This window comes from Symphalangus syndactylus, chromosome 13 (assembly GCF_028878055.3).
Source record: "Symphalangus syndactylus isolate Jambi chromosome 13, NHGRI_mSymSyn1-v2.1_pri, whole genome shotgun sequence".
Taxonomy (NCBI): Eukaryota; Metazoa; Chordata; class Mammalia; order Primates; family Hylobatidae; genus Symphalangus; species Symphalangus syndactylus.
Window position 1 is genome coordinate 91,058,692 of NC_072435.2, and position 27,455 is coordinate 91,086,146.

Genomic DNA, 27,455 nt, shown 5'->3' on the forward strand with positions numbered 1-27,455 from the left:
TGTGGTACTAGTTAAGGCCAGTTTTGTTATTCAGGAAGTGAAATTTTACATCTGGTGTAAGAAGTGGTAGAAATTAAGGGTGTTTTGTTGTTAAAGTATATTATACACCTAGTTGAAAGCTGTTTTTATGGAAACTTATGGGAGGTATATAGGTAGGTAGATTTTTTTTTTTCAGTGCTTAGAACACTTTTGTTGAAAAAGGTGCTCAGAAGCACCATTCTATACCCAATGCAGGGAACTGAATAAAGTCTTCCTCAATCTGGCGTTCATCCAGATGAATTTCAGAGACTCTCTGGGGACATCACAGACCTAACAGCTGCTGTGGACATGAGAGTCTGGAGTCACTCTGGTGCCAGCACTTTATGTGCTAGGCTGGAATGCTGCCAACTCTCTAATAACACGCGTGATGGGCTTAGTGAATGTCCTATAGTCCTAAAAACTGGATTATTACAGATTTGGTTTAGCAAACTTGGAGAATTATAAAAAGTCATTGTGTGCTTAGAAAAATAGAAGAACACTTTTAAAAGAAGTGGCTATTAAAGTTAAAATAATAAAATTCCGACTACGTAGCATTAAGGCCAAAAAATTCAGAGTAAAGACTTGTTTTCTTTTTCAAATGCTGAAAAGATAAATATGATAACTTCATATTGCCTTTTCTTTCACATCTTCTTTCCTGTTGTGATTGAACATGAAGCCGTTAGGAAAATTATCATAAGATTATGTTAAGTGAAAAAACCATGATACAGATGGACAAATAACCTTGTTTCTCAGATTTAGGTTCTTGATTCTTGAAGGGTCCATATGTTCTCTATGAGAAGGTTTTAAAACTGTGATTTCTTTCTGATCTAAAATGTGGATTGATGGGTGGATAGAATTTAGGTGGCAGTTATGTGAGTGCGCAACTTCTAAAACTTTTCTGGATGTCTGAAAATTTTCATAATAAAATGTTGGGAAAATTATCACAGACATTCTCAATCAACACAACTTTGTGAATTCATACTTTAGCACATCCCAGCTCCAAGCACAAAGCAATATTAGATAAAGGATGGAAAAAAAGACATAGCCTGCATCAAAAACTAGATATGTATCTCTGTGGACTAGAAATGAATGTTTTCAGTTTGTTGATACTTCTTCAATTAAAAAAATGTAAAAAAAAAGAAATGAATGAATATGCATTCAGGGTATGGGGCCTGAAATAATAGGTCTTTGGGGTCTGCTTTCAGAATCAGGCAGCAGTGTTCAGGAGTTCAGATACAAAGGAGTTAATAGGACAAAAAAGAGATCACAGTCAGACTCACTTTTTAAAGACAGAGACTGGGTAAGGCTCTCCTTGCTAATGAAAGGAGGCTGGGAAAAAACAATAAACCAACCACATACAGAAAACTCCAAACTATTATTCATGGCCACTTGATGAAATTCTTAAAAAGGGCTCTGCATTTCATCCAGCATCTAGTCCTGCAAATTATGTAGATAGTCCTTAAATGACCTAGAAATGAATCCAAGTTGCCCTCCTGGTTTTCAAAGAATAGATATAGTACAATGAAATTAGATTACAGATCATCAGTAAACAAATATTCTTTTTTGTTTTTTTGTTTTTGAGATGGAGTCTACCCAGGCCGGAGTGCAATAGCCTGATCTCAGTTCACTGCAACCTCTGCCTTCCAGGTTCAAGTGATTCTCCTGCCTTAGCCTCCCAAGTAGCTGGGATTACAGGCGTGTGCCACCACACCCAGCTAATTTTTTTGTACTTTTTAGTAGAGACAGGGTTTTTTCATGTTGGCCAGGCTGGTCTTGAACTCCTGACCTCAGGTGATCCACCCACTTCGGCCTCCCAAAGTGCTGGGATTGCAGGCGTGAGCCACCGTGCCCAGCCCTGGGTAAAAAAAATATTCTAAAAACCCTAATGTTTGAACAATTAAATATCTTAGACAACCCAATGGATTAAAGAGAAATTCTTAATGGAAATTAGAAAAACATTAGAACTTGAATGATAATGAAGATACTACATATAAAGGCCAATAGGATCCAGCTAAAGAGATCTTATAAGGAAATGTATAACCTTAAGAGTGCTTGTTAAAAATAAGAAAGACTAAAAGTAAATGAGTTAATAATCACTGGACTCACAAAGGTAGAAAAGGAATAAAAAAGCAAACTTAAAGAAAACATAAAAAAATAAAGATAAGAGCAGAATTAGTGAAATAAAGAAAAATTAAATAGATTGGATCAAGTTAACCAAAAGTTAATCTTTGAGAAAAGCAAATTAAGATCAGTACAAGAGAATAAGAAAAAAGGCACAGATAAGCTTAGGGACAAAAAGAAGATTAAGGACAGATTGAGTAAAGGTTTAATAAATTATGAGTGAATACCATGTATAACTCTATGCCAATACAATTTTTTAAAATTAAAATAATTGGTGGCTGGGCAAGGTGGCTCACGCCTGCAATCCCAGCACTTTGGGAGGCAGAGGTGGGCGGATCTCGAGGTCAGGAGATAGAGATCATCTTGGCTGACACTGTGAAACCCCATCTCTACTAAAAATACAAAAAATTAGCTGGGCGTGGTGGCACGCACCTGTAGTCCCAGCCACTTGGGAGGTTGAGAATTGCTTGAACCCGGGAAGCAGAGGTTGCAGTGAGCGGAGATTGCGCCACTGCACTGCAGCCTGGGTGACAGAGCAAGACTCCATCTCAAAAAAAAAAAAAAAAAAAAAAAAAAAAAGGTAATTTTCTAGAAAACTTTGATTAAAAACACCAAATCACAAATAAAACAAATTAATAACCATGACAGATATTGAATCAGTAATACATTTGTCTACTCATAGACACTGTGTCTCAATGGTTTTATAGATAAATTCTAACAAAAATTCAAGTAACAGATGTTCAAGTAACAGATGATTCTATTTTTATATAAATAATTGCAGAGAATAGAAAGAAACATAGTGGGTAAGGGGACCTCCTAACTTACTCAAATATACAATGCAATACATTATATTATAGGCCAGTATCAATTATAAACATCAATATGAAAGTCCTAAGCAAGCAAATAAACAAATAAATAAAAGATAAAAACCCTAGCAGATCAAATTCAGCAATGTATGAATAAAAATACATCACAGCAAATAAAACTTATCCTAGGACTAATAGAATAGCTTGATAATAATTGCCATTCTGACAAACAACAGATGCTGGCAAGGCTGTGGAGAAATAGGAACACTTTTACATTGTTTGCGGGAGTATAAATTAGTTCAACCACTGTGGAAGACAGTGTGGTGATTCCTCAAGGGTCTAGAACCAGAAATACCATTTGGCCCAGCAATCCAATTACTGGGTATACACCCAAAGGATTCTAAATCATTCTACTATAAAGACACATGGACACGTATGTTTATTGCAGCACTATTTACAATAGCAAAGACCTGGAGCCAACCCAAATGCCCATCAATGATAGACTGGATAAAGAAAATGTGAAACATATACACCATGGAATACCATGCAGCCATAAAAAAGGATGAGTTCATGTCCTTTGCAGGGACATGGATGAAGCTGGAAGCCATCATTCTCAGCAAACTAACACAGGAACAGAAAACCAAACAGCGTATGTTCTCACTTATAAGTGGGAATTGAACAATGAGAACACATGGACGCAGGTAGGGGAACAACACACACCGGGGCCTATCAGATGTGTGGGGGGCGAGGGGAGGGACAGCATTAGGACAAATACCTAATGCGTGCAGGGATTAAAACCTAGATGAGGGGTTGATAGGTGCAGCAAACCACTATGGCACATGTATACCTATGTAACAAACCTGCACACTCTGCACATCATGTATCCCAGAACTTAAAGTAAAAAAAAACACACAAAAAAACTTAATGCCGGAAAAAAATTATTTTCAAATACCACGTTGATAGATTACAGGAGAAAAACCATCTGATTTTCTCAAAAGATGCAGAGAAGGCATTCAGCTAAACACAAAACTCATTAACAAAATTAGAAATAGAGGAGAATGACATTTACTTGATAAAGGCTACCTATCAAAAATCAATATCAAGTTTTATAGTGGTGAAAATTTCAAACTATTTCCATCAAATTTGGGAAAATATTGTACTGGAGTCAAAAAAAAATGAGGCATGAGAACTACACAAGTGAGACAAAACTGTCCTTATTTCTCAAGAATATGATGGCCTACATTAGAAAATCCAAGATAATCCATACATACTGGAATCAGTAAACAAGTTCAACAAAGTCACTGGATACAAGCTCAAAATACAAAAAAAAAAAAATAGTACTCCTTTATATCATTAATAATCATTTTAAAAATTCAGGTAAAGAACACTTTCCCAATAGCAATAAAATCTAAAGGTATCTAGGAGTAAATTTAATCAAAGACAGGTAAAACCATTTTGGAGAAAAGTGACAAATGCTATTGAAAGGCCTTAAAGAGGACCTTAATATATAGAAAGGTATCTTCATGTTTGGGACTACTCAATATTACAAAGCTATCACTTTTTTCAAAATGATCTATAAAGTCAATGCAATTGCAATAAAAACCCCAACAGAGCCTTTTGTGGGATTTAATAAACTTAATCTAAAATTCACACGAAAGGCAAAGAACCAATAGCTAAGATAATTTTAAGAAAGAACAATGAAATGAAGGAACTTGCCATCTCAGATATCAGGACTCATTATAAAACTGTAATAATATATTGTGGTATTGGCTCATGAAACATGATAGAGAGACAAGATACAGATCCATTCATATATAGAAACTTGATACACAATAAGGTAGCATTACAAATAATGACCTCAGCCGCTCATTCCCATGACCATATCTTAGACATCGCCGTTATCGATAACTGCTACTCTTCCAATCTCAATTTCAAGCATCCCATTCTTTGACCTCTACATGCTATCCTAGCTTGCTTCCAACTTCAACAATCCTTTGAAACCCTATAATCCTTGATCCTACCTCATTTCACCCTCACGTCCCTATTTACCCAGTTTAAATTCTAAGAACAATTATTGCCCTCTCTTGCTTCATTCTTGCTTGGAAAAACCTCAACCCAGCTTAAAGTCATTTCTTTGTGTATGCCTATATCCACAATGCTGAATGTGACTGGGGAAAACACACAACCATGCTGACCGGTGTCACTCTAAATGCCACACCTCTGCTTGAAATGCTCCAGTGGTTTCCATCTTACTCCAGGTGAAAGCCAAGGTCCTTATACTGGCCTCTGCAGCCTCCTTATATTTCCTCTTCCACTTGTCTTCCCAGCTTACTCTGCTCCAGCCACACTGGCCTTCTTGCTGTTTCCTGAATTCCTCCTCAGGGCTATAAAGACTTGCTGTATCTTCTGCCTAAACTCTCTTTCCTCTGCCACCTGTATAGCTATCCTTCTTACCCCCTTCAGATTTTTTTTTCCCCTCAAATGTCAGTTCTTTCATAGGGCTTACCCTGATCACCTTATTTAAAAGTATGTCCCTCTAAAACATATCTTATCCCCTGTCCCTGCATCATTTTTCTATTATACTAAACATTTTTTATACTAAATATTTTATTTGTTTATTAGCTGTTTTTCTTCACTAGAATGTAGGAGACACAGAGGCAGAGGTTAATCTGTTTTGTTCACTTACTCTATCTACAGTGCTGCCACATGACAGAGGTACTTAGTATTTGTTGGATGAATGAATAAATTTATAAAGAACTACTACAAATTAGTAAGAAAATTACAGATAGAAAATTCACAGAAAAGGAAACCTGAATGGCCAAGAATAAAGACAGGTACTTCTATAAACATTTAAAGTGTAAGCATTTAAAACTGTGAAAACCATTCTTAGGGCAAGTAGCCTGCAAGCTATAGAAAAACAGGTGGCCGACTTGGCCTGAGGGCTGTGGTTTGCCAGCCCCTGGCCTGGTGAAACACCTTCTCAACTGCACAAAGTCACATACAAGAGAACATTTAGGGAAGCGTTATTTATAATGGTGGAAAATTAGAAATTGGAGATAATCCTAAATGGCAAACAAATGAGAGAATAAAAATGGTATATTCATATAACCGCTTTTATATGAATTTTTTTGAGATGGATAAACCTCAAAAAACTACATAATCAGGTAAAAAATGTTTTGCTTATTTACATTTCAGAGATGGGCCCTTGCTATGTTGCCCTGGAGTTCAGTGGCTATTTACAGGTGCTTTTATGGTGCACTACAGCCTCAGACCTCTGGGCTCAAGTGATCCTCCTGCTTTAGCCTCCTGAGTAGCTGGTACTACAGGTGCACGCCACCAAGCCTGGCTACCAAAAACATTTAAAAAGAGTAGATAAGGGCCAGGCACGGTGGCTCATGCCTGTAATCCCAGCACTTAGGGAGGCCGAGGCGGGTGGATCATGAGGTCAGGCATTTGAGACTGGCCTGGCCAACATAGTGAAACCCCGTCTCTACTAAAAATACAAAAAATTAGCCAGGCGTGATGGTGGGCACCTGTAATCCCAGCTACTCGGGAGGCTGAGGCAGGAGAATCGCTTGAACCCAGAAGGTGGAGGTTGCAGTGAGCCAAGATCATGCCACTGCACTCCAGCCTGGGTGACAGCGCGAGACTCTGTCTCAAAAAAAAAAAAAAGAGTAGATAAGATATCATGTGCATGGAATTCTGAAATACTCAATATATATATAGGTAATAAAATAGTAAAGACATGAAAGTGGATGATCAATACCAAGTTCACCATTGTGGTTATTCTGTGGACAAAGGGAGGCAACTGAGCTTGTGGCTGGTACATTAGGGACTTCAAAAGCATCTGTAACATTTTATAACCTAAATGAGAATATGAAACAATTATGGCAAAGTGTGAGATTTGCTAACCCTTTGAAGGTGTGTATGGGTGCTCATTGCATAACATTTTTACTACTTGTAATGTTTCATAATAAAATATATTTAACTTGCTGTGAGTTTAATTTGGAGCATTCGGTGAGCACTTTACAGCCAAGTGTTGACGCAAGGTTTCATGCCACATTTGAGTTTGTGTTAAGGAGTAAGTTAGTGTTAAATATAATCACTTGCTTTTCTACAAGAAAAGAATAGAGGCAAGATGAACACAGAAACTGAGAATTCATACCACTAGCACGGCATGCCCTTCAAAAGAAGAAACAGAACAATGTCATAGGGAAACTGAGTCAGAGGAAATAGGAGCCCATATTGAGTAAACTCAAAGAGCTATATTTATGTCGTGAGCAGTGTTTTGGCTTTGGTACAAATCATTTTTCATATTCGGTTAATGTCATTAATTTGATTTTTTTGGCTTCATTATTTGGCTTATATTTAGTTTGTAGAATTAATTTTGCTTTCTAGTTGTAAAAAAGCTATAAACTTAAGGAGTTCACATCTGGCTTTTGCTTTGTACCTATTAAGTTAAGCTAGGTTTATAAGAATATTTTTCCTTTCAACGGATCTGTAAGTTTCCAAACCTAATATATTCAGTAGACATTTTTTTTTTTTTTTTTTTTTTTTTTTTGAGACAAGGTCTTGCTCTGTTACCCAGGCGGAATGCAGTGGCACGATCAGAGCTCACTGCAGCCTTGACCGCTCAAGCGATCCTCCCACCTTAGCCTCTCAAGTAGCTGGGACTTGACAGGCGTGCGCCACCACACTGGGCTAACTTTTTATTTTTGTAGAGATAACTCTTGCTATGTTTCCCAGGCTGGTCTGGAACCCTTAGCCTTAAGCAATCCTTCTGCCTTGGTCTCCCAAAATGCTGGGATTATACTCACCCCACTCAGTAGGCTCTTAACTGTGTTTTAGAGTGAGAAAAACATACCAAAGTATTAACAGTGGAATAATGAGATTTTGGGTGACCTTTTTTTTTTTTTTTTACTATGATGTTTTGCATTTTCCAAATTTTCTATACCAACTACATATATTACTCTAATCATCAGAAAACAAACAAAAATGTGTTAAAATACCCCTTAGCTATATTTTACAGTTTCATACTTATGGGATCCACTACTTTATTATACCATGAAACCCCAGAACTAAAGAGTTCCCCTCATAGGATCCAAAAGCTGGACCCTGGTTTGTCATGTATCACTGTTACATAAGACCAGACCTGAAAATATGATGCCTGGTTACATCCATCTCACCTGAGTGTAGAAGTGCAGAAAACCCCTGCGCATCCTCCCACTCCCAGGCTGGTTCACTCTTATTGTGCACGGGACGGAAGTCAGGAACTTCATGATACCAGTCTATGTCTGTGTGGCTAACAAAAGAGAAGATGATAAAGAACGTATTCAGGAATTTTTTAGAACTTGTATAGAAATGAACCTATAGAGATTTAAACCTTATCTTCTACCTTCCCATTCTTCCTTTTTCCAGAAATAGTGTTTTAAGGAACTATTGTGAAGACAAATAATTATTCTGCAAAATGAACTAGATGATCTCTAGAATCTTGCAAGAACAAATTACTTGAGTTTGTAATTAGACAAAAATTATTGGTTATGTTTTGTTTTGTTTTGTTTTAAAACGGAGTTTTACTCTTGTTGCCCAGGCTGGAGTGCAATGGTGCAATCTTGGCTCATTGCAAACTCCACCTTCCAGGTTCAAGTGATTCTCCTGCCTCAGCCTCCTGAGTAGCTGGGATTACTGGCACCTACCACCGTGCCCAGCTAATTTTTTTTTGTATTTTTAGTAGAGATGGGGTTTCATCATGTTGGCCAGGCTGGTCTCGAACTCCTGACCTCAGGTGATCCACCCGCCTCAGCCTCCCAAAGTGTTGGAATTACAGGTGTGAGCCACCACGCCCAGCCTGACAACAATTATTTGAAAGAGATGTGCAAATACATCTTTGCTCCATTAACAGAATGCAAGATTTTCCAAATCACTATAGGTTTTCAAAAGAGCCTGAAATACATGCAGCTGAGAGCAAGAGCCTTGCACATTCACCTGCTGATGCAGTCTCCGGTGATAGGGTCACAGCTCCCCGCACAGTCACATGGTCGACAGCCATAGTCTCCGAAGCCCCAGTATCCCACCATGCACCTGTCACAATGTCGCCCTGCCACCCCAGGCTTGCAAGGGCAGTCACCATTGCTGGGGTCGCAGAAGGTCACTGAGTTGGCAGGAAGGACAGCTGATCCTACTGGATGGCAGGAACACGCTACAACAGAGAGGACAGAGAGGACACGCAAGGATCAAAGACTGACCGTAGATCACCCGTGTGAACATTAGGCTTGACCATCCCCAAGTGGCTTCCCTTTACCACACAGCATATTTCTGAGACTCCTCCTTTAGCCAGTGAGTGTATGCTCAGAGAATGAAAGCTAATTAAATGAAAAGCATGTCTGCTGCAAAAATAAACACATAATTTATCCTAATATGGAAGGCATGAAATATGAATGCCCTTTGGTTGGGGTGATGAGGACGAACCAGCAAAGAAGACAGAGTGGAAGGATTCAGTGAGAAAGGAAAAGACGTCATGAGAGTATAGTGTTCTGGAAGCCAAAGAAGGTTTCAAGGAGGAGGGCAGCATCAGCTGTGGCAGATGTTGAAAGGTCAAAGAAGATGGGGTATGTGATGGAGTATTGCATTGAACAGCACGAAGGCTGTTGGTGTTCTTCACAGGAAGAGTTTGAGTGTAATACATAGTGAGAGGGGAACCCAGTGGAAGAGGATTCAGGGGAGAATGGGAGTAGAGGAATTCGAGCATGTGAACAGATAGCTCTTTTGAGGAGCTTTTCTTTTTTTTTTTTTGAGAGAGGGTCTCACTCTATCACCAAGACCAGACAGAGTGCAGTGGTACCCCCATGGCTCACTGCAGCTTCAACCTCCTGAGCTCAAGCAATCCTCCTGCCTTAGTCTCCCGAGTAGCTGGGACTACAAGCTGGCACCATCATACCTGGCTAATTAAAAAAAAAATTTTTTTTGTGGAGGCAAGTTCTTGCTATGTTGCCCAGGCTGGTCTCGAACTCCTGGCCTCAAGCAATCCTCTCACCTTGGCCTCCTAAGTGCTGGGGATACAGGTGTGAGACACTGTGCCTGGCCATAAGTCTTTAATACTAGTCAAAAGTCCTTCTCCTCAGCCCTTTCCCTACTCCCGGAATTGCTTATTGCTCACAGTCTGACAACCTGTAGCAGTTTCTTTGTTCTTGGGATGGCAAAAATAGTTGAACAAAGTGTATATATAGGTGTTTGTATACATACATATATACACACTTTTTTCATATATATATGTATGTGTGAAATGTGCTTTTTGGGCTTATCACAAATTAATGAGCCCTAACTTCAGTTGGTTCTCCAAACCAATGCTCATCAACTCTATTTTTGCTTTTTTGAGACAGGGTCTTTTCTTGTTCCAGGCTGGAATGCAGTGGTGCTATCTCCACTCACTGTAGCCTCAACTTCTTGGGCTCAAACAATCCTCCTGCTTCAGCCTCCCAGGTAGCTGGGACTACAGGCACACGCCACCACGCCCAGCTAATTTTTGTATTTTTTGTAGAGATGGGGTTTCACCATGTCCAGGCTGGTCTCAAACTCCTGGACTCAAGCGATCTGCCCATCTCGACCTCCCAAAGTGCTGGGATTGATTACAGGCGCGAGCCACTCTGCCTGGCCCATCAACTCTATTTATTCAATTTTACCTGGATTTAAAAATATATGTATTTCTCACAGTGGCTGTCTCAGAAATTCCCTAGGCTTCTCAATCAACCTACCCACTTAGTCTGATTCTAATTCACTGGTAGGGTCCTCTGGATAATCTTTTCTCCATTTCAAAATCTTTTTCATCTTCCCACTGCTTTCTCTGAGAATCAAGTGAGAAATGCTGGGAGAAACCTTGGTTGACGGCTCTGCCTCCCAGAGCCTCTGTGACCTCAGGCGAGAAATAATAACTTTCCTGAATCTTGGTTTCCTTATTGTGGTATCTACATCTCATGGAGAGTTCATGCAGTTGACATGATTTTAAATGAAACTACTTCAGCAAGGTGCATCGCACAGTGTCACATACTGAAGAAGCCAGTTCTTCATTCTGCACCTTCTCAACTAATATTCTCAACCCTGTTCTCTACTTTTTCCCCTTGGAAACTTCTTTTATTGATTATTTTTCCTTTAAAATATCAGTTTGGCTTCAAATATCCACTACTGACTAACTGTGTGACTTTGAGCAAGATACCTAGGCTCTCATCTCAGTTCCCTTATCTGTAATGAAAATAAAAATAGGACCTATCCTCATGCAGTGGTAAGGATAAAAAGAGATTATGTATGCAAAGCAGCTAGTGTGATGTCTGGTACATGATTAATAGTAAATTAATTAACTAATTAATCCAATAGATAATTTTTTTTTTCTTTAGAGAAAGTTTCACTCTGTCACCCAGGCTGAAGTGCAATGGTACATCACTGCTCACTGCAGCCTTGACCTCCCAGGCTCAAGAGATCCTCCCACCTCAGCCTCCCAAGTAGCTGGGACTATGGGCACATGCTAGCACACCTGGCTAATTTTTTATTTTTTTTATTTTTATTTTTTGTAGAGACAGGGTGTCACTACGTTGCTCAGGCGGTCTTGAACTCCTGGGCTCAAGCGATCCTCTTGCCTTGGCCTCCCAAGTGCTGGGATTACAGGTGCAAGCCACTGTGCCTGTCAGATAATTCTTATAGAGATATAGGACCTATGTTTATCTGAGAAATGGTGCCAGCCCTCAGGGAACTTATAGTCTTGTGGGGGAAACAGAGAATTAAATAAAAGATTTCCATACATGTGATGTGCTGTAACAGAGGTATACATAAAACACTGTGGGAACACAGAGGAAAGGTGAAGGCAATACAGGCTGAGGGAATCAGGTGGGATCCACAAAGGAGGGGTCATTTAGTGATCTGAGCCAGTTCGTAAAAGATGAATAGGAGTTTGCAAGTTGAAAAGGAGGGCAAGGGGCTGGGCGTGGTGGCTCACACCTGTAATCCCTGCACGTTGGGGGGCCAAGGCAGGTGGATCACTTGAGGTCAGGAGATCGAGGCCAGCCTGGCCAACATGGTGAAACCTCATCTCTACTAAAATACAAACACTAGCCGGGCGTGATGGCACACGCCTGTAGTCCCAGCTACTCGGGAGGCTGAGGCAGGAGAATCGTTTGAACCTGGGAGGCCCAGGTTGCAATGAGCTGAGATTGCACCACTGCCCTCCAGCCTGGGTGACAGAGCGAGACTCTGTCTCAAAAAAAAAAAAAAAAAAAAAAAAAAAGAAAGAAAAGAAAAGTAAAGGAGGGCAAGGAAGGCAATTGCTGATTCCAGCTCAGTCTTTAGACACTTTCCCCAGTGCATCTTTTTAAAATAAATTTTTCATAAATACATTGTGGTAAGAAACACACACCATACAGTTGACCGTCTTAGCTATTTTGGGGCGTACCATTCATCCCTACTGCATTTTACGTTTCTGCATTGTGTGGCAGCTCTTACTGCTTCCTGGAAATGCTACACTCTCTGATGCCTCAGTGCCCCTGGCCGTTGGCCATGCCTGTGTGGCCTTTCCCCGCCTTGTCGATCTAGATTCTGACAGGATTTCTTGTCCCACTCCCTCCAGACAGCCACTCTCTCCTCTATGCTGCCTCTTTGCATATATTTCTATTTTGTGCCTATCACAGTGCATCATCGTTTTTTTTTTTTTCATTGGAAAAAGATTTTATTTCACCATAAAAATGCAAACTGGAATAAACATCATCTTTCCTAATGCGAATGTTACAGCTATTTTTAAGTATTTTTGAGTTTCACTTTGAAAAGCAAATGATTATAAAATTTAACAAGTTTGCAGCCTTAAATCTGTTTGAGACATTCCATGTAAAAATAATTTAGGGAAAAAGCCTTTTTTTTGTTGTTTTTTTGTGATGGAGTCTTGCTTTACTGCCCAGGGTGTAGTGCAGTGTTGTGATCTTGGCTCACTGCAACCTCTGTCACCCGGGTTCAATCTATTCTCCTGCCTCAGCCTCCCAAGTAGCTGGGATTATAGGTGCCCACCACCATACCTGGCTATATTTTGTATTTTTAATAGAGATGGAGTTTCACCATGTTGGCCAGGCTGGTCTTGAACTCCTGACGTCAAGTTATCTGTCTGAGTCAGCCTCCCAAAGTGCTGGAATTACAGACGTGAGCCACCACGCCCAGCCACAAAACAGCTTCTTAAAAAAATTATTTGTTGATATGCCTGTCTCCCTTACTAGTAGAGTCTGAATTCATTGACAGAAGGATCTTTATCTTCTTATTTTTGTTTCTGGGGCCCCAGAACAGTGTCTGGTACATCATAGATGCCCTAATTAGCATTTGTGGAATTGACCTGGAGGACATTCCAGGCTGTGGGAATCCTATGTGAAAGGGCCCATGTGGGGAATGTGAGAAGTTTAGTGTGCCTGAGTGTACACTGAGTAGAAAGCAGTTGAAGGAGATGAGGCAGAATAAAAGCTGTAGAGTCAGGTTGGATGGTGATAGGATTCCAGGTTGTGGAATTGCCTGGCTTCGGAGGTTGAATTTTGTCCTGTGGGCATAATGAATCATAAGAAGTTATAAAGCAGAATTATGGCACGGTTACAATTGAATTTTGACAGACACTTTGGAGGCATTGTATAGACTAGAGTGGGGAGAGGCTGGTGGCAGGATAATCAAAGAAAAGAGAGACAGCAAGGAAATGACTAAGCCAGTAGGTGTGGGAATAGGAGGTAAGTTTGGATATGAAAAATTATTTTTTAAAGTTAGAATAAATAGGGTTTGGAGATCATCTGGAAGAGGAAGAAAGAGTTTTTGAGGGACAAATAGAAGTTGGGGAAGACTTTCAGGTGTCTAGTTCATGAAACTGAATGATTAGTGACATTATTCACAAAGATCTAGAAGAGAGGACTAGAGAAAGTTGGGGCAGATAGATCTATGTTGAGGGTGGAAATAGGGAAGGAAGGGAAAAAGAATGAGTTTAGGATCAAACACATTAAGCTTGAGATGCTTCAAGGCTATCTTAAATATATCCTGGAAATATTCTGACAGGAGAAAAGTTGGGGTCACAAATAAAGTTTTGAGAGTTGTCACCCAATGGCAGTTGAAATTAGGAGGGCTAGATGAAACTTTCCAGGGACGGTGTGTAGAGTGAGAAGATGATCAAGGATAGAACACGGTGGAAACATCCATAGGTACTGGCAGTTGGAGGAGCAATAACTTGCAAAAAGATTATTAAGGAGAAGGTAGAGAAGGAGGAGAAAAAAAAAAAAAGAAGCCAAAGGATGAGAAAGTTTCAAGCAGTTAACAGTGTCAAACAATGCAGAATGCTCAAGTCACATACGTTGGACAATAGGCCAGCAACACCATCAATCAGGAGGTCATTGGCGACTTTTGTGAGAACAGAAGCTGGAGAAATACAGGCCCTGATGGTGTACTGTGCTACTGTTTAGATCTCTCTTTCATCTCTTTAACCAATAATCATTAGAGCCATGGTTCTCAAACCAGTATGAATGTGTGAGGTTTGTAAAAAATTTCTAACATCTGTGCAACCTTCCCCCACCCACCCCTCCCCATAAGCTCTCTTTCATTGAGAACCACCATAATAGAGCATGAAATGTTGCTTCTTCTGCAAAATGAATTATCTTCTTGGATAACCTCATATTCATTCATTTATTAGAATCTCATTGATTCACTCATTCAACCAACAAATGTTAATAATAATAATTCTAATGTTTATGAAGCATTTGTAGTTTCCAAAATGTGGTCACTCCTTAGCCAAACATGTAAGGTCCTTCATAGCAGAGCCCTAGCCTACTTTTCCAGTCCTTCCTCTCATTATTCTCTTGCATATAGCCCTTGTTCTAATTAATTGGGACAATTTCTAGACACACCCTCCATCTTTCTTGTTTCTTTGCCTTTATTAATTTCAATAGTAAAATCTTTCTTCCCGTAACAATCTTTCAAAATTCTATATGTCCTTCAAAACCTGTATCTAATGTCATCCCTAAGGGTTGCTGCAATTCAACCATCTGGGGGGGTTAGCGTGCTCAAGGTAGGAGCTCTGTTGGTATCTTCCATGTTAAAGACAGAACTTTTGACATACAATGATATTCAGAAAAGAAAAGTTGGGTTCAGCACCCTTTCCTCTGCCACCCCCTCCCACCTCACTAAATGTGAAGCCAGGGCAGTAGCTCCACTTGCCCACAAGGGAAAGGTCCACATTCTTTTAGAAATCATTCCTTATTCCAATGCAGTTGAGTATGATTTACCCTTTCTTCGTAACCCTCCAGTGCTTTAAAGAAACATTTCTTCTTATAGCTCTGATCACATTCTACTTTGCATTAGGCAATTGGGGGTTTTCTTTGTCTATCACACCAGTCTGTAAGCTCTTTGAAGTGGAGCATGGGCCTCACTCACCTATCCCCTGCGGTGCTTAGTGGAGGCAGACTTGAGTTTAACTCCTAGCTGAAATTTATTTTACCTTTCTGAGCCCCACATTTCTATTTTACCAGGTTTTGTTGAGGACTAAACCAGAGATAATGTATGTCACTAGCACTTAGTAAGACATTAGCAAATGGTAGATTACAGCTGCTCAGAAATGACCCTTGAACTGAATTAAAAGGCCATGATATAAGCACTATTTACAAAGGACAATGGAGGAAAACGGCATAGGAGACATTGTTTGAAAGGCTAATAATGTGTGTATTTAAGGCAGCGTTTATTTACCCATTCACTTACTCAACAAACATTTAATGAGCACCTGCTATGTGCTAAGTACTGTGCAAATTGCTAGGGATCTAACTTGAATAAAATAGTCTTGGTCCTTGAAGAGATCCCAAGTTTAAAAGAATTATTCCAAGATTTTAAAAAATCTTAATATCAGAGGAAAGTAAAGATTTTGCCTCTAAAACATTGAGGTTCTAAGGAGAACATCTTTATAATCATACAGTTATGGTAATCACTGTCTCTACATTAAATTTCCTAATTTTTTTTCTTCACTTGGTTTTTATTATGAGAACATTTAGGCATTTTTCTCTTAAAGTATCAAAGCACTATTGATTTATGGTTTGTTTCTAATTAAGAAATAATTCATTTGGATTATATAATATGCAATATGAATATATCAAAATGCTATATTCAAAACAGCATAGACATTACTTAAAATGAAATGACATAATCTAGTATGAAAATAATATAATTTTGAGATGACAAAACCTATAGTTACTATATCACTCAGTCAAGTCAATTTGGTTCTTAAAGCAGATAGGAGAGATTTAGCCAGAAGAAAGATATTATAAGAACCCCTTCTATGGTAATATATGGTAGTCCACCACTCCTATCTTTTCCTCTAATAGAAAATTCAAGCGTTTCCAGGAGTTGACCTCTCCCTTCTACCATATATTTTAAAAGCTACACTCATTTCAGGAACGGCCAGAGAAGAATGTGTTTCTGTCATATGTGCTAGTAGATTTCTGTCAGTGTGACTTCTCACATAATTACACGATAAAGATACCATTTGGAAACTATGCAGAACTAGCTCCAGGCCGAAGGCCCTGACATCTTTCATGGCATACGTTTTCAAGACTCACACCGAGGTCTGCCTTGCATACTTATTTCCTGAAGCTTGATAGGAGTCAATATGACACATACAATCTACATTTCTTATTTTCTTCTAAAATGGAAACATATTTTCTTCTTGTTTGGAAGGAAAAAGGATCTCCTCAGGTTCTGGTTCAGTTCTGATTCCCCAACATATATTTCTTACTAATTATTGATTCTAAAACGCAACCCAATAACTTATTTTTTTCACAATAAATGTCAAAGTTATGACCAAGAATGACATAAGTTCTTAACTTCAGCTTTGTCTTTGTTGTTGTTTGTTTGTTTTTTGAGACAGAGACTTGCTCTGTTGCTCAGGCTAGAGTGTGTGGCGTAATCTTGGCTGACTACAACCTCCGCCTCCCAGGTTCAAGCTATTCTCATGCCTCAGCCTCCTGAGTAGCTGGGATTACAGGCATGTGCCACCACGCCTGGCTAATTGTGGTATTTTTAGTAGAGACGGGCTTTTGCCAGTTGGTCAGGCTGGTCTTGACCTCCTGATCTCAAGTTATCCACCTGCCTCAGCCTCCCAAAGTGTTGGAATTACAGGCATGAGCCACCATGCCTGGCCTGTCTTCTTGTTAGACCCAACAGTTGAACCATCATCATATACTATTATGCTGACATTAATTATTCTTTTCATTATAATTTTTAGTGTTCACAGCTGTGGTGAACTGTCCTTAAGAGCCAAAATATTACATTGAGTGGTAACCAGGTATATTTAGAAGCTGTATGGCTTGTCTAGGTGGCGAACCATTCATCACTGGAGTCATCATTTTCCCCCCAAAACATCTGCCCTAACCTGCTCTCACCCACAACCATGGTAGCAAAACAAAATTATTTAAAATGTCAATTAAATATCCGGATATTTTCACAAGAGTTCATCAATAATGCATGAGGCTTACTTTGAACAGTACCTTTTTTTTTGGGGGGGACAGAGTTTTGCTCTTGTCGCCCAGGTTGGAGTGCAATGGTGTGATCTTGGCTCACTGCAACCTCTGCCTCCCAGGTCCAAGTGATTCTCCTGCCTCAGCCTCCCGAGTAGCTGGGATTACAGGTACCCACCACCACGCCCAGCTAATTTTTGTATTTTTAGTAGAGATGGGGTTTTACCATGCTGGCCAGACTGGTCTCAAACTCCTGACCTCAGGTGATCCACTCACCTCAGCCGCCCAAACTGCTGGGATTACAGGCGTGAGCTACTGTGCCCAGCTGGTACCTTCTTTACTCAAGTGTTCTACTGGAAGAAAATCGATGGTAACAGTGCAAAAGTTTTGAAACAGATGAGGTAGAGGAAATGAGTACTTTACAAAAGATTTCACAACAGATTCCTTTCAAGTAATGAATTTAGATAATTGCTGAATACAATAGAAATTTTATCTATAGTTATATGTTTGCAGCAATATATCTGAAAGTGAAGCAGGGCCCCTGCAGCATTTACAGAAAAGGAGGCAATGCTGCTGTGTAGGACTTTCTAGCAGGAAACACATCTGTTAATGAAACGATGGATGGACACATTTTCAAATATCTTGTGTGTGCATAAGGCTCTAAAACTAATATTTGTATCAATCACAAAGGCTGACAATAAATACAGTTGTTTGGAAATTTGCTGTAAGATTTCTTAGAAGACAGAAAATAAAATAGAGGCAATATAATAAAGTTGGTAAGAATATAAGCTTGGGAATCAGACTAGATGACTAGATTCTAACCAGAACTAGATTCTGGTGATGAGGCTTATTATTTACAAGACTTCGTGAAATTAACTTCTTCAGCTGTCAGTTTTCTCATTAATGGAGGAAGCCACAGGGATGTTTTGTGAGGTTTGAGATCATGTATGTAAATATTTAGCAATGTATCAGGCATCTAGTGGCACCAAATGCTAAAAAAAAAAAGGATATTATTATCTACATGAAACGTATTTGTATAAAAATGCTCACCACTCATTCATTCATTCACTCGCAACTTTACCAAAGGGTTATTGAAATTTAAGGTTAACATGAACTATGCTAGGGGCCGAAGATACAAAGATGACTACAAAAAGTCATATCTCGTGAGTGAGGGAAGAGAGAAGTGTAGATAATGACAGGGCAGTAAGCATTATACCCGAGGTAGTTCAGGGTGCATGAGAATACAGGAGCAACGAACTGCCTCATTGTAGATATGGGTTTTTTTAAAAGGAAACTAATGATCTAACTGGCTTTCAAAACAGCCTCCTTGCCTTTGTATCAGAGAGGAATACTGCTTTCTTGACTACTCTAAGTTCTATGGAATTAAGTTACTCTCCTGTTATACATTCCTTTCCTTGGACAAAAAAAATTAACCTATTGGCCAGGTGTGGAAGCTCATGCCTGGAATCACAGCACTTTGAGAGGACGAGACAGGCAGATTGCTTAAGGTCAGGATTTCGAGACCAGCCTGAGAAACATGGCAAAAGTCCGTCTCTACTAAAAACACAAAAACAGCTGGGTATGGTGGTGCGTCCCTGTAATCCCAAATACTCAGGAGGCTGAGGCAGGAGAATTGCTTGAACCTGGGAAGCGGAGGCTGCAGTGAGCCGAGATCATGCCACTGCACTCCAGCCTGGATGATAAGAGTGAGACCCTGTCTCAAAAAAAAGAAAAAAAATTAACCTATTACTCTCATTTTGTGGATCAGAGTATGTTGAAAAAAAGGAGGGTGTGATCTATGGTCCTGCTGCCCTGAAATGTCATATAGGACAAGAGTCACAGCGACCAACCTGCATGAATATAAAAAGTATACAAACATAAGCACAAAACAGGAACATAATGGAACCATTATGGCTCCCTTTATTCTGAAGGGATTGCTATAGCCTTTGATGGTGGAATCAAAGGAGGTAATTGCTGCCGGTTCATCTTTATTCCCACCTTCCACTAGAACTCTAGGAGTCGGCCTGTCTTCCACTGAGGGAGTGATCTGTGATCTCAGGCTCACTGTTGAAACCACCAATGGAATTCAGCATCTTACCGCTCTGACACTGGCCTCCCTTAATATTACCTGATGGCTCTAACTTTTGTTATTTTGTTATAAAAGCCACACTGGGAGAAAAATACCCTAAAAGTATTTGCTCCTGATTTAGCTTTTCTAAAACTAGAACTCAAAGTTCAAGGCCCTTAGCTGGGAAAGAAGCTGCTTGTCAAGATCTTTCACCACGACTCCGGCAGCCACTCCCTCGGTGCGGCCACTCCCTCGGCAGCACCTCCAGGCTCCCAACAATTGTTTTCTCCTGAAAAGGCCAAGGCCCTACGGAATTTCTGAGGGGGATTTTTAATAGCGAAGTCATTCCAAAAGCTGCCCAGCTGCCTGCTGAATTCTTAGAGCAAAGGGGACTTACGGGAGATGATTTCGAGACACAGCTTTAAGAAGAAAGGACACAATTTGAACTGTTATATATAAATAAAGTGTGAAGTTAAATAGTAGAAAAAATGAGATCTTTTATCTTTTTTTCTTTTTGGCACTGTTTTATTCTTTCCTTCTGCTATCAACTATTTTTGCTAGTGGATGAAAAGCTATAAAAAAAAATAAGAAAAAGTTGTAAATGTGCTTTACTCTGTGAAAGGCCATATGGTACCCCTTTACTACCCTAGGGAACATTTTTCTATTGATCCTTGCAATGTTATATACATTATGTTCAATGGTAGCTAGTTCCACAATATTCAAGGGGCATTTAATTTCAAATCAAATTATGGCCAGGCGTGATGGCTCACGCCTGTAATCCCAGCACTTTGGGAGGCCAAGGCAGGTAAATCACTTGAGGCCAGGAGTTCAAGACCAGTCTGGTCATCATGGTGAAACCCCGTCTCTACTCAAAATACAAAAATTAGCTGGGCGTGGTGGTGCAAACCTGTAATCCCAGCTACTTGGGAAGATGAGGCACAAGAATTGTTTGAACCCGGGAGGTGGAGGTTGCAGTGAGCTGAGATCACGCCGCTGCACACTAACCTGGGTGACAGAGCGAGATCTCAAAAAAAAAAAAAATATGCTTGAATCAGTCTAATAAGAAAACAATCTGAATTATGATTTGCCTTTCATTTACTGAAGTTCAGTGTCTCCTGAGTTTTTGTACATTCTACCTAAAAGAGGGGTAGGATGCATGAGATCTGCCTCTAAAGCTTTAAAAAATAAATGTACAGTATTTAAGTATGTTTCCTGTCTTCTATACACATTTAAATGCATAATGCAAATAAATACAAAAGTCATAGCCTTTATTTTATTTTATTTTGAGACAAGTCTTGCTCTGTCGCCCAGGCTGGAGTGCAATGGCGTGATCTTGGTTTACTGCAACCTCCACCTCCTGGGTTCAAGTGATTCTCATGCCTCAGCCTCCTGAGTAGCTGGGGTTACAGGTGTATGCCACCACACCTGGCTAATTTTTGTATTTTTAGTAGAGACAAGGTTTCACCATGTTGGCCAGGCTGGTCTTGAACTCCTGACCTCAAGTGATCTGCCGCCTCAGCCTCCCAAAATGCTGGGATTACAGGCGCCCAGCCATATCCTTTATTTTTAATGCTTTGCTATGTGACTACTGCTCAGATTCCCTATTTAATTTCTGTATCATTCCTTTCCTGTTTACTAGTTATAGCTGGGCCAGTTACTATTTATTCCTGGGTATATCTAAGAGATCTTAGGCAGCTAAAAAGCCAATTTTATATTCCTGATTTGCTACTTCAATTATAACTGAAGAAAGCACTTTTGCATATACAGACATATTTTTTCACAGGAAAGTTTGGGTGCACCATTCTCTCCCTCCCTCCTTCCCTCCCTCTCTTCTTTTCTCTTTTCTTTCTTTCCCTCCCTCCCTCTTTCCTTTTCTTCCCCTTCCCCTTTTCCTTCCTCCCTTCCTTCCTTCCTTCCTTCCTTCCTTCCTTCCTTCCTTCCTTCCTTCCTTCCTTCCTCCCTCCCTCCCTCCCTCCCTTCCTCCCTTCCCTTCCCTTCCCTTCCCTTCCCTTCCCTTCCCTTCCCTTCCCTTCCCTTCCCTTCCCTTCCCTTCATTTTTCCACCTGTTCAGCCTCCTGTATTTCCAATCCATGCAGGCACCTAGCCAGGAACTGGAGTTATCCCTAGCTCCTTTTTCCTTTGGAGAAACAAACCCTATTGACTATGTCTATCTTCAGTCTTGCCTTTGAACTGACGCGATTCATCCTGCCATGATCTGTCATGCTCTCCTTTTTTTTTTTTTTTTTTTACAACACTTATTATAGCTTTTAATTACATATTAACTTGGGTAAATTTATTTAGAGTCTATTTCCATGAGGATAGAGACTATTTTGTTGTGTAGATAGTGACTAGAATAGGCCTGCCACATGAGAGGCACTGAATAAATCTAGGTTGAGTTTTTTAAATTGAATGATTTGTGTCATTTAAAAAATATTTCTTAGTAATTGATGATCTTTTGGCCTCCAATAATCTTGTTCTGATTTTTCACCTCACTGTTGTCACTGTAGTACATTGTGAAGGGCTAGAGGATAGGAACCACATCTTTTTATCACTGTATCCCCCAAACCTAGGACAATGCCTGACCCATTTTAGCAACTCACTGATCTTTGTTGCATTAATAAATGAATGTGCCTCTTAATAAGCAACAACCATGAAATGATTTTATATTTTGATGAACCTCCTAGAAGGTCCATACTACTCTTTATAGGTTTCTATTAATAGTATCTTAATATCACAGGATTGCAATACTGGATACTGGATACTAGAAACAGAAAACCACCCCAAAAAAATCTATGATAAACTCAAATGGTCAAAACAAAGCAGATTGTTCTGCACCTTCCCAGAGCAAGACTATATCCTATATTTAATGCTTCAGTCAGTCCAGCTTTATTATTTATTTTTTGTAAGAAAAGTTCTTTCCAGGCGTGGTGGCTCACACCTGTAACCTCAGTACTTTAGGAGGTTGAGGCCAGAGGTTCACTTGAGCCCAGGAGTTCAAGACCAGCCTGGGCAACATTGCAAGAGCCCCTCTCTACAAAAAATAAAAAAAAGAAACTAGCTGAGTGTGGTGGCATGTGCGTGTAGTCCTAACTACTCGAGAGGCTGAGATGGGAAGATTATTTAAACCCAAGAGGTCAAGGCTGCAGTGAGCTGTGATCATGCCATTGCACTCCATTCAGCCTGGGTGACAGAGCAAAAACCCTGTCTCAAAAAAAAAAAAAAAGTTATTTATTCTAACTTGATAGGGGACATTCTCCACCCTAAGTACCTTTCACTGGCAGCAAAATTTCTTTCACATTAATCAATCTGAAATTCCTTTCACCCAATTATATTAATTAGAACTCTTTGTTCAAGGAAAGTATTTTTTGCCACACCTCTACTTCCCCCTTACACCTTTTGAGTATTTATAGAAAGTTGCTGTAGTATCCTTGAGAAATTTCCTGGTTAATCTGACAATATTTATCATCTTTCACACTTATTCATTAGTATCTCTCTTTTCTCGATGGTTTTTGTTGGCCTATCTGGAATATTCTCCAGTCATTTCCATCTTTCCTGTACTAAGATTCCTTAGGATGAATTCAGTTCTTTAGATTCAAATACTACATGGCTATTTATCAGTAAGCAGGGCCTTACAAAACTAAAGGCTTTTACTTTTTTTTTCTAGATTCTTTAAAAATTATTTTTGCCTTTAAAATATATATCTTATTATTTCTTCCTTTGGGTTTTGATTCTGTTGTCATTAACTGGGTCACAGTGTGTAATACAGTTCTTTGGATCTTTGTAGGTCATTGGATCTTTGTAGTCAGACTAACCTGGGTTCAAATCCCGGCCTTGGCACTGACCAGCTATGTGAACATGGGCAAATTATATACAGTCATCCCTCAACATCTGTGGATTCAGCATCCATAGAATCAACCCACTGCGGATCAAAAATATTTGAGAAGAAACCCAATAAAAAATAGCAATACAACAATACAACTAAACACTACAGTATAACAACTATTTACATAGCATTTACATTGTATTAGGTATTATAAGTAACCTAGAGATGATTTACAGTACACATGGGGGTGTGCATAGGTTATATGAAAATACTAAGCCATTTCGTATAAGGGACTTGAGCATCCATGAATTTTGGTATCCTCGGGGATCCTGGAACCAATCCCTCAGGGATACTGCAGATGGAGGAACAGGGATAACTGTAATCAATTTAAGTCTCAGTGTCTTCATTTGTAAAATAGAAAATATAGCACATAAAGCTATAACTTAGCACATAAACATTGCTAAATTACCTAGCATGAGGCCTGGTCCATGACAGCCATTCACCAAATGCTCATTCTCTTCTTTATGTTCCTTCTAATTTTGTCCAGACTTTCTGAAGATTTTGATATTTTCTAATTGTTTGCTTGATTATTACATGTCCTCATCAAAAGTAGAATGGTATACTATTTATTTATTCAGTGAATTGCTGAATTCCACTTTCTGCTTGGAAGACATTTTAGAGAATTTCATGACCTCGTCCACTTCTCTTCCCAAATGTGACTGATTTTGTCACATTGGTAAAGTTTTGCCTGGGTGTAGTGGCTCCAGCCTGTAATCCCAGCACTTTAGGAGGCCAAGGTGGGATGATCACTTGAGCTCAGGAGTTCAAGACCAGCCTGGGCAACATAGTGAGACCTTGTCTATACTAAAAATAAAAAATAAAAAAATTAGTTGGGCATGATGGCACATGCCTGTAGTCCCAGCTACTCAGAAGGCTGAGGCGGGAGAATTGCTTGAGCCCAGGAGTTTGAGGCTGCAATGAGCCATGTTCATGCCACTGCACTCCAGCCTGGGCGATAGAGTGAGACTCTGCCTCAAAAACAAAAATAAAAAATTAAAAAAAATCGTAGCTTCTCCTTTTTTGGTGAATTTCAATATGTGTTATTTAATCTTTTTAAAGGATTGCCTTAGTATGATGATTATGTTATGACATATCTATTTTCTCTATTTCTCTCACTTCTTAAACTCTGGTTTTACTTCTTGGATTTAAAAAAAAAAATGCTGAGATTAAAGTTTCCCAACTATTACTGCCAAGTTACTGTTCTATTTAAAGTGTGGTTTCCACAAACAGTTACTTCATATTGATTCTATGCTGGAATCACTCACAGTTGCTTTCAATATAAAACAAGGATGTCTATGTTGTTTATATGGTGTAAAATGAACTCATGTGACTTTGCCAAACCTACAATTTGAAAGAAAAAGCCCACAAGTTACTATTTGAAGAGACCTCAATAACCTTTGGGAAGGAACGGACTGGTTCACAGGCATGAGAATAAACAAATGAAAGGTGCTTATGTGTTCTTACATGTGTAATTGTGGTAAGGTATTCTGGACTTAATTAGTGTAAAAATTGTACTTGAAAGATAGACTGAAATGAAAGCATCACTATACAAGAGGTAAAATGAAATAACTGTTCAACAGAGATCAGTGCAAACAGAAATGCAGAGACTCTTCCTGAGAGCATCATGAGAAGGGGCTATTTGAGTAGAGTGTGAAGAATGGCAATAGAGACTGAGGCAAGAGAGTCATCCACCCAAAGCACCTGCATCTCCATCAGTTGAGTAGTTTTCACCTAAGCCAGAAAGAAGGAAAAAAAAAAGATCTGGATCATATAACCCTTTCTTTGCAAAGATAGTTGGTTCATTTGGGTAGGTAGCCATGAAACCAGATGCTATCTTGGTAAATGCTTGGTTTGGGTTTTAGGGCAGAGAGACCAAGTTTATTTTTATTCACTCTGTGCTAAAAGGCAATTGACTACATTTATTTTGGCCCATCAGGGAGGAAGGAAGGGCATGCCAATCTTTCAAGAGGTTGTTTACATTGACAGAGAATGAATTCTGCTTTCTTTTCCATTTTCTGATTTTTCTTTTAATATGGAGAAAGACTATGTAATAGTTTAAAATATGTGTCTTGGCATAAAAGTCAATAAATTTATTGCAAAGGAATTAACTGGTTGTTTCCTAAAAAGAGTTAATTCTGTTATACGGCATTTCCTTAAACACCTGTTTCAAACAGTGTATTCTTCTAAAGTGAGGATTTTTTTTTTTTTTTTTTACTTAGGGTCTCACTCTGCCACCCTGGTTGTGCAGTGCAGTGGCGTGATCATGGCTCACTGCAGCCTCAAACTCCTGGGCACAAGTGATCCTCCTGCCTCAGCCTCCTGAGTTACTGGGACTACAAGTGCACACCATCATGCTCAGCTAATTAATTTTTTTTTTTAAGAGAGCTTATGCTAGAGACAAGACTGCTATAAGCAGTGGTTTTCAAATGCTGGCCAGGAGACCAAAAGGCTGAATCAGAATCACCAACGATGCTTTTTAAAGGAATGCAGATTTCTGTCCGGACGCCCTGTTGGAGATTCTGATTCAGTGTATTCTGGGCAGGACTCTAAAACTGCATATTTTGAGTAAGTGCTCCCTGGTGATTCTGACCCACAGCCAGGTTTGGGAACCAATGACTTCAGGTGAGAAAAGTGGGGCTGTGGAAGTGGAGGCAAGACCTTGTCCAAACCATTCTACTTTTGACTCAGAGTCTGAGTCTGACTTCCTGATGAAAAATGACCTGAGAGTTTGAAACTGGCCATGGTGAGAATGTTTCAACCACAGAAATTGCTAAATGGTGTGAATCGGGTTAGGGTTCCCTCCCACCACGAACACTGGCGCAAAAGCCAGTACACAATTGTCTAGGAAGGTTATTCTCTTTTTTTTTTTTTTTTTTCTGAGACAGAGTCTCCCTCTGTTGCCCAGGTTGGAGTGTAGTGGTGCAATCTTGGCTCATTGCAACCTCCGCCTCCTGGGTTCAAGTGATTCTCCTGCCTCAGCCTCCCAAGTAGCTGGGACTACAGGCACCCCCCACCATTCCTGACTAATTTTTGTATTTTTAGTAGAGACGGGGTTTCACCATGTTGGCCAGGCTGGTCTTGAACTCCTGACCTCAGGTGATCTGCCCACCTTGGCCTCCCAAAGTGCTGAGATTACAGGCGTCAGCCATCACCCCTGCTGTCACATTTTTAAAATATGCCTGCTATAGAAAAATCTACCCGTGTTACAGGTTACCAAAGTCACATAGGTGACTTTAGAGTTTCAAGTGAGTTACTCTAAAAGAGACTATCCTCTTTTAGAACAGAGAGATGAGATTCCTCACAGTGCCTCAGTACACAGTGAGAATTACATTCCCCTTTTTCTTTCTGTGCCTTAGCAACGAGTCACTTTGAGCTTCCATTTCTGTTCTCAGCCCTAGGTTCAGCTGGAGAGATTCATGTTTTCCCTTGTGTTTACAGACCTTAAATGCACTGTCCTTTAAAAAATTTTTTTTCCTAAGCTGTAGAAATAAATTCAGTTTCAGCGATCTCCCTAGTCTTAAAAAAACAAACAACATCCCTGGAATCCTCAGAAGTGATTTCTTGGCATGGTAATATGTAGTTGATTGTGCTGGGCCCAACAGTAGACTCTGATTAAGGTTGAAATACAGAGGAAGTGAGAACAGGGATGATTTAATTGCTCACAAGAAATAAATCTATTGGCTAGAAGATTTGGTTCAGGGCCTCATTTCTTCAGGTTTGATGAATTTATAACCATTAAGTAAAAATGTACACATAAGAACCATAGCATTTAGCATGGTGTTTCTCAGGAGACTGGGAGGAAAAAAAATCTCCTAGAACATTCATGGAACCAGTAAGTCCTTGGCTTACCTGGCAGGAAACTAGCTACCTAACTGCAAACAAAACCCCAAGATTAATGCCATCAATATTTGTTGAATGAATCAACACGCCCAGGTAAGTATTTTATTACATGTATCATAGATGCTGTGAGGAAGAACATCATCAATTTGTTTCCTTTTCTAGATCAACTGATTAAAAACGACTGAGATTAGAAAGCTAGACAGACTGGTTGGGCGCCGTGGCTCATG

The 27,455-nt window shown here is 39.6% G+C and overlaps 1 protein-coding gene across 5 annotated transcripts in view; it reads right to left on the minus strand.

The window, feature by feature from the left end:
- NTN4 (netrin 4) overlaps positions 1-27,455 on the minus strand; it is a 132,120-nt gene that overhangs the window by 16,634 nt on the left and 88,031 nt on the right. For all 5 annotated transcript variants that reach the window (XM_063614268.1, XM_055238752.2, XM_055238750.2 and 2 more), the window contains exons 6-7: positions 8,931-9,144; positions 8,132-8,247 (exon numbers count right to left, since the gene is read on the minus strand). In XM_063614268.1, coding sequence (XP_063470338.1) covers positions 8,132-8,247; positions 8,931-9,144 — 330 coding nt within the window. The remainder of the gene's footprint in view (positions 1-8,131; positions 8,248-8,930; positions 9,145-27,455) is intronic.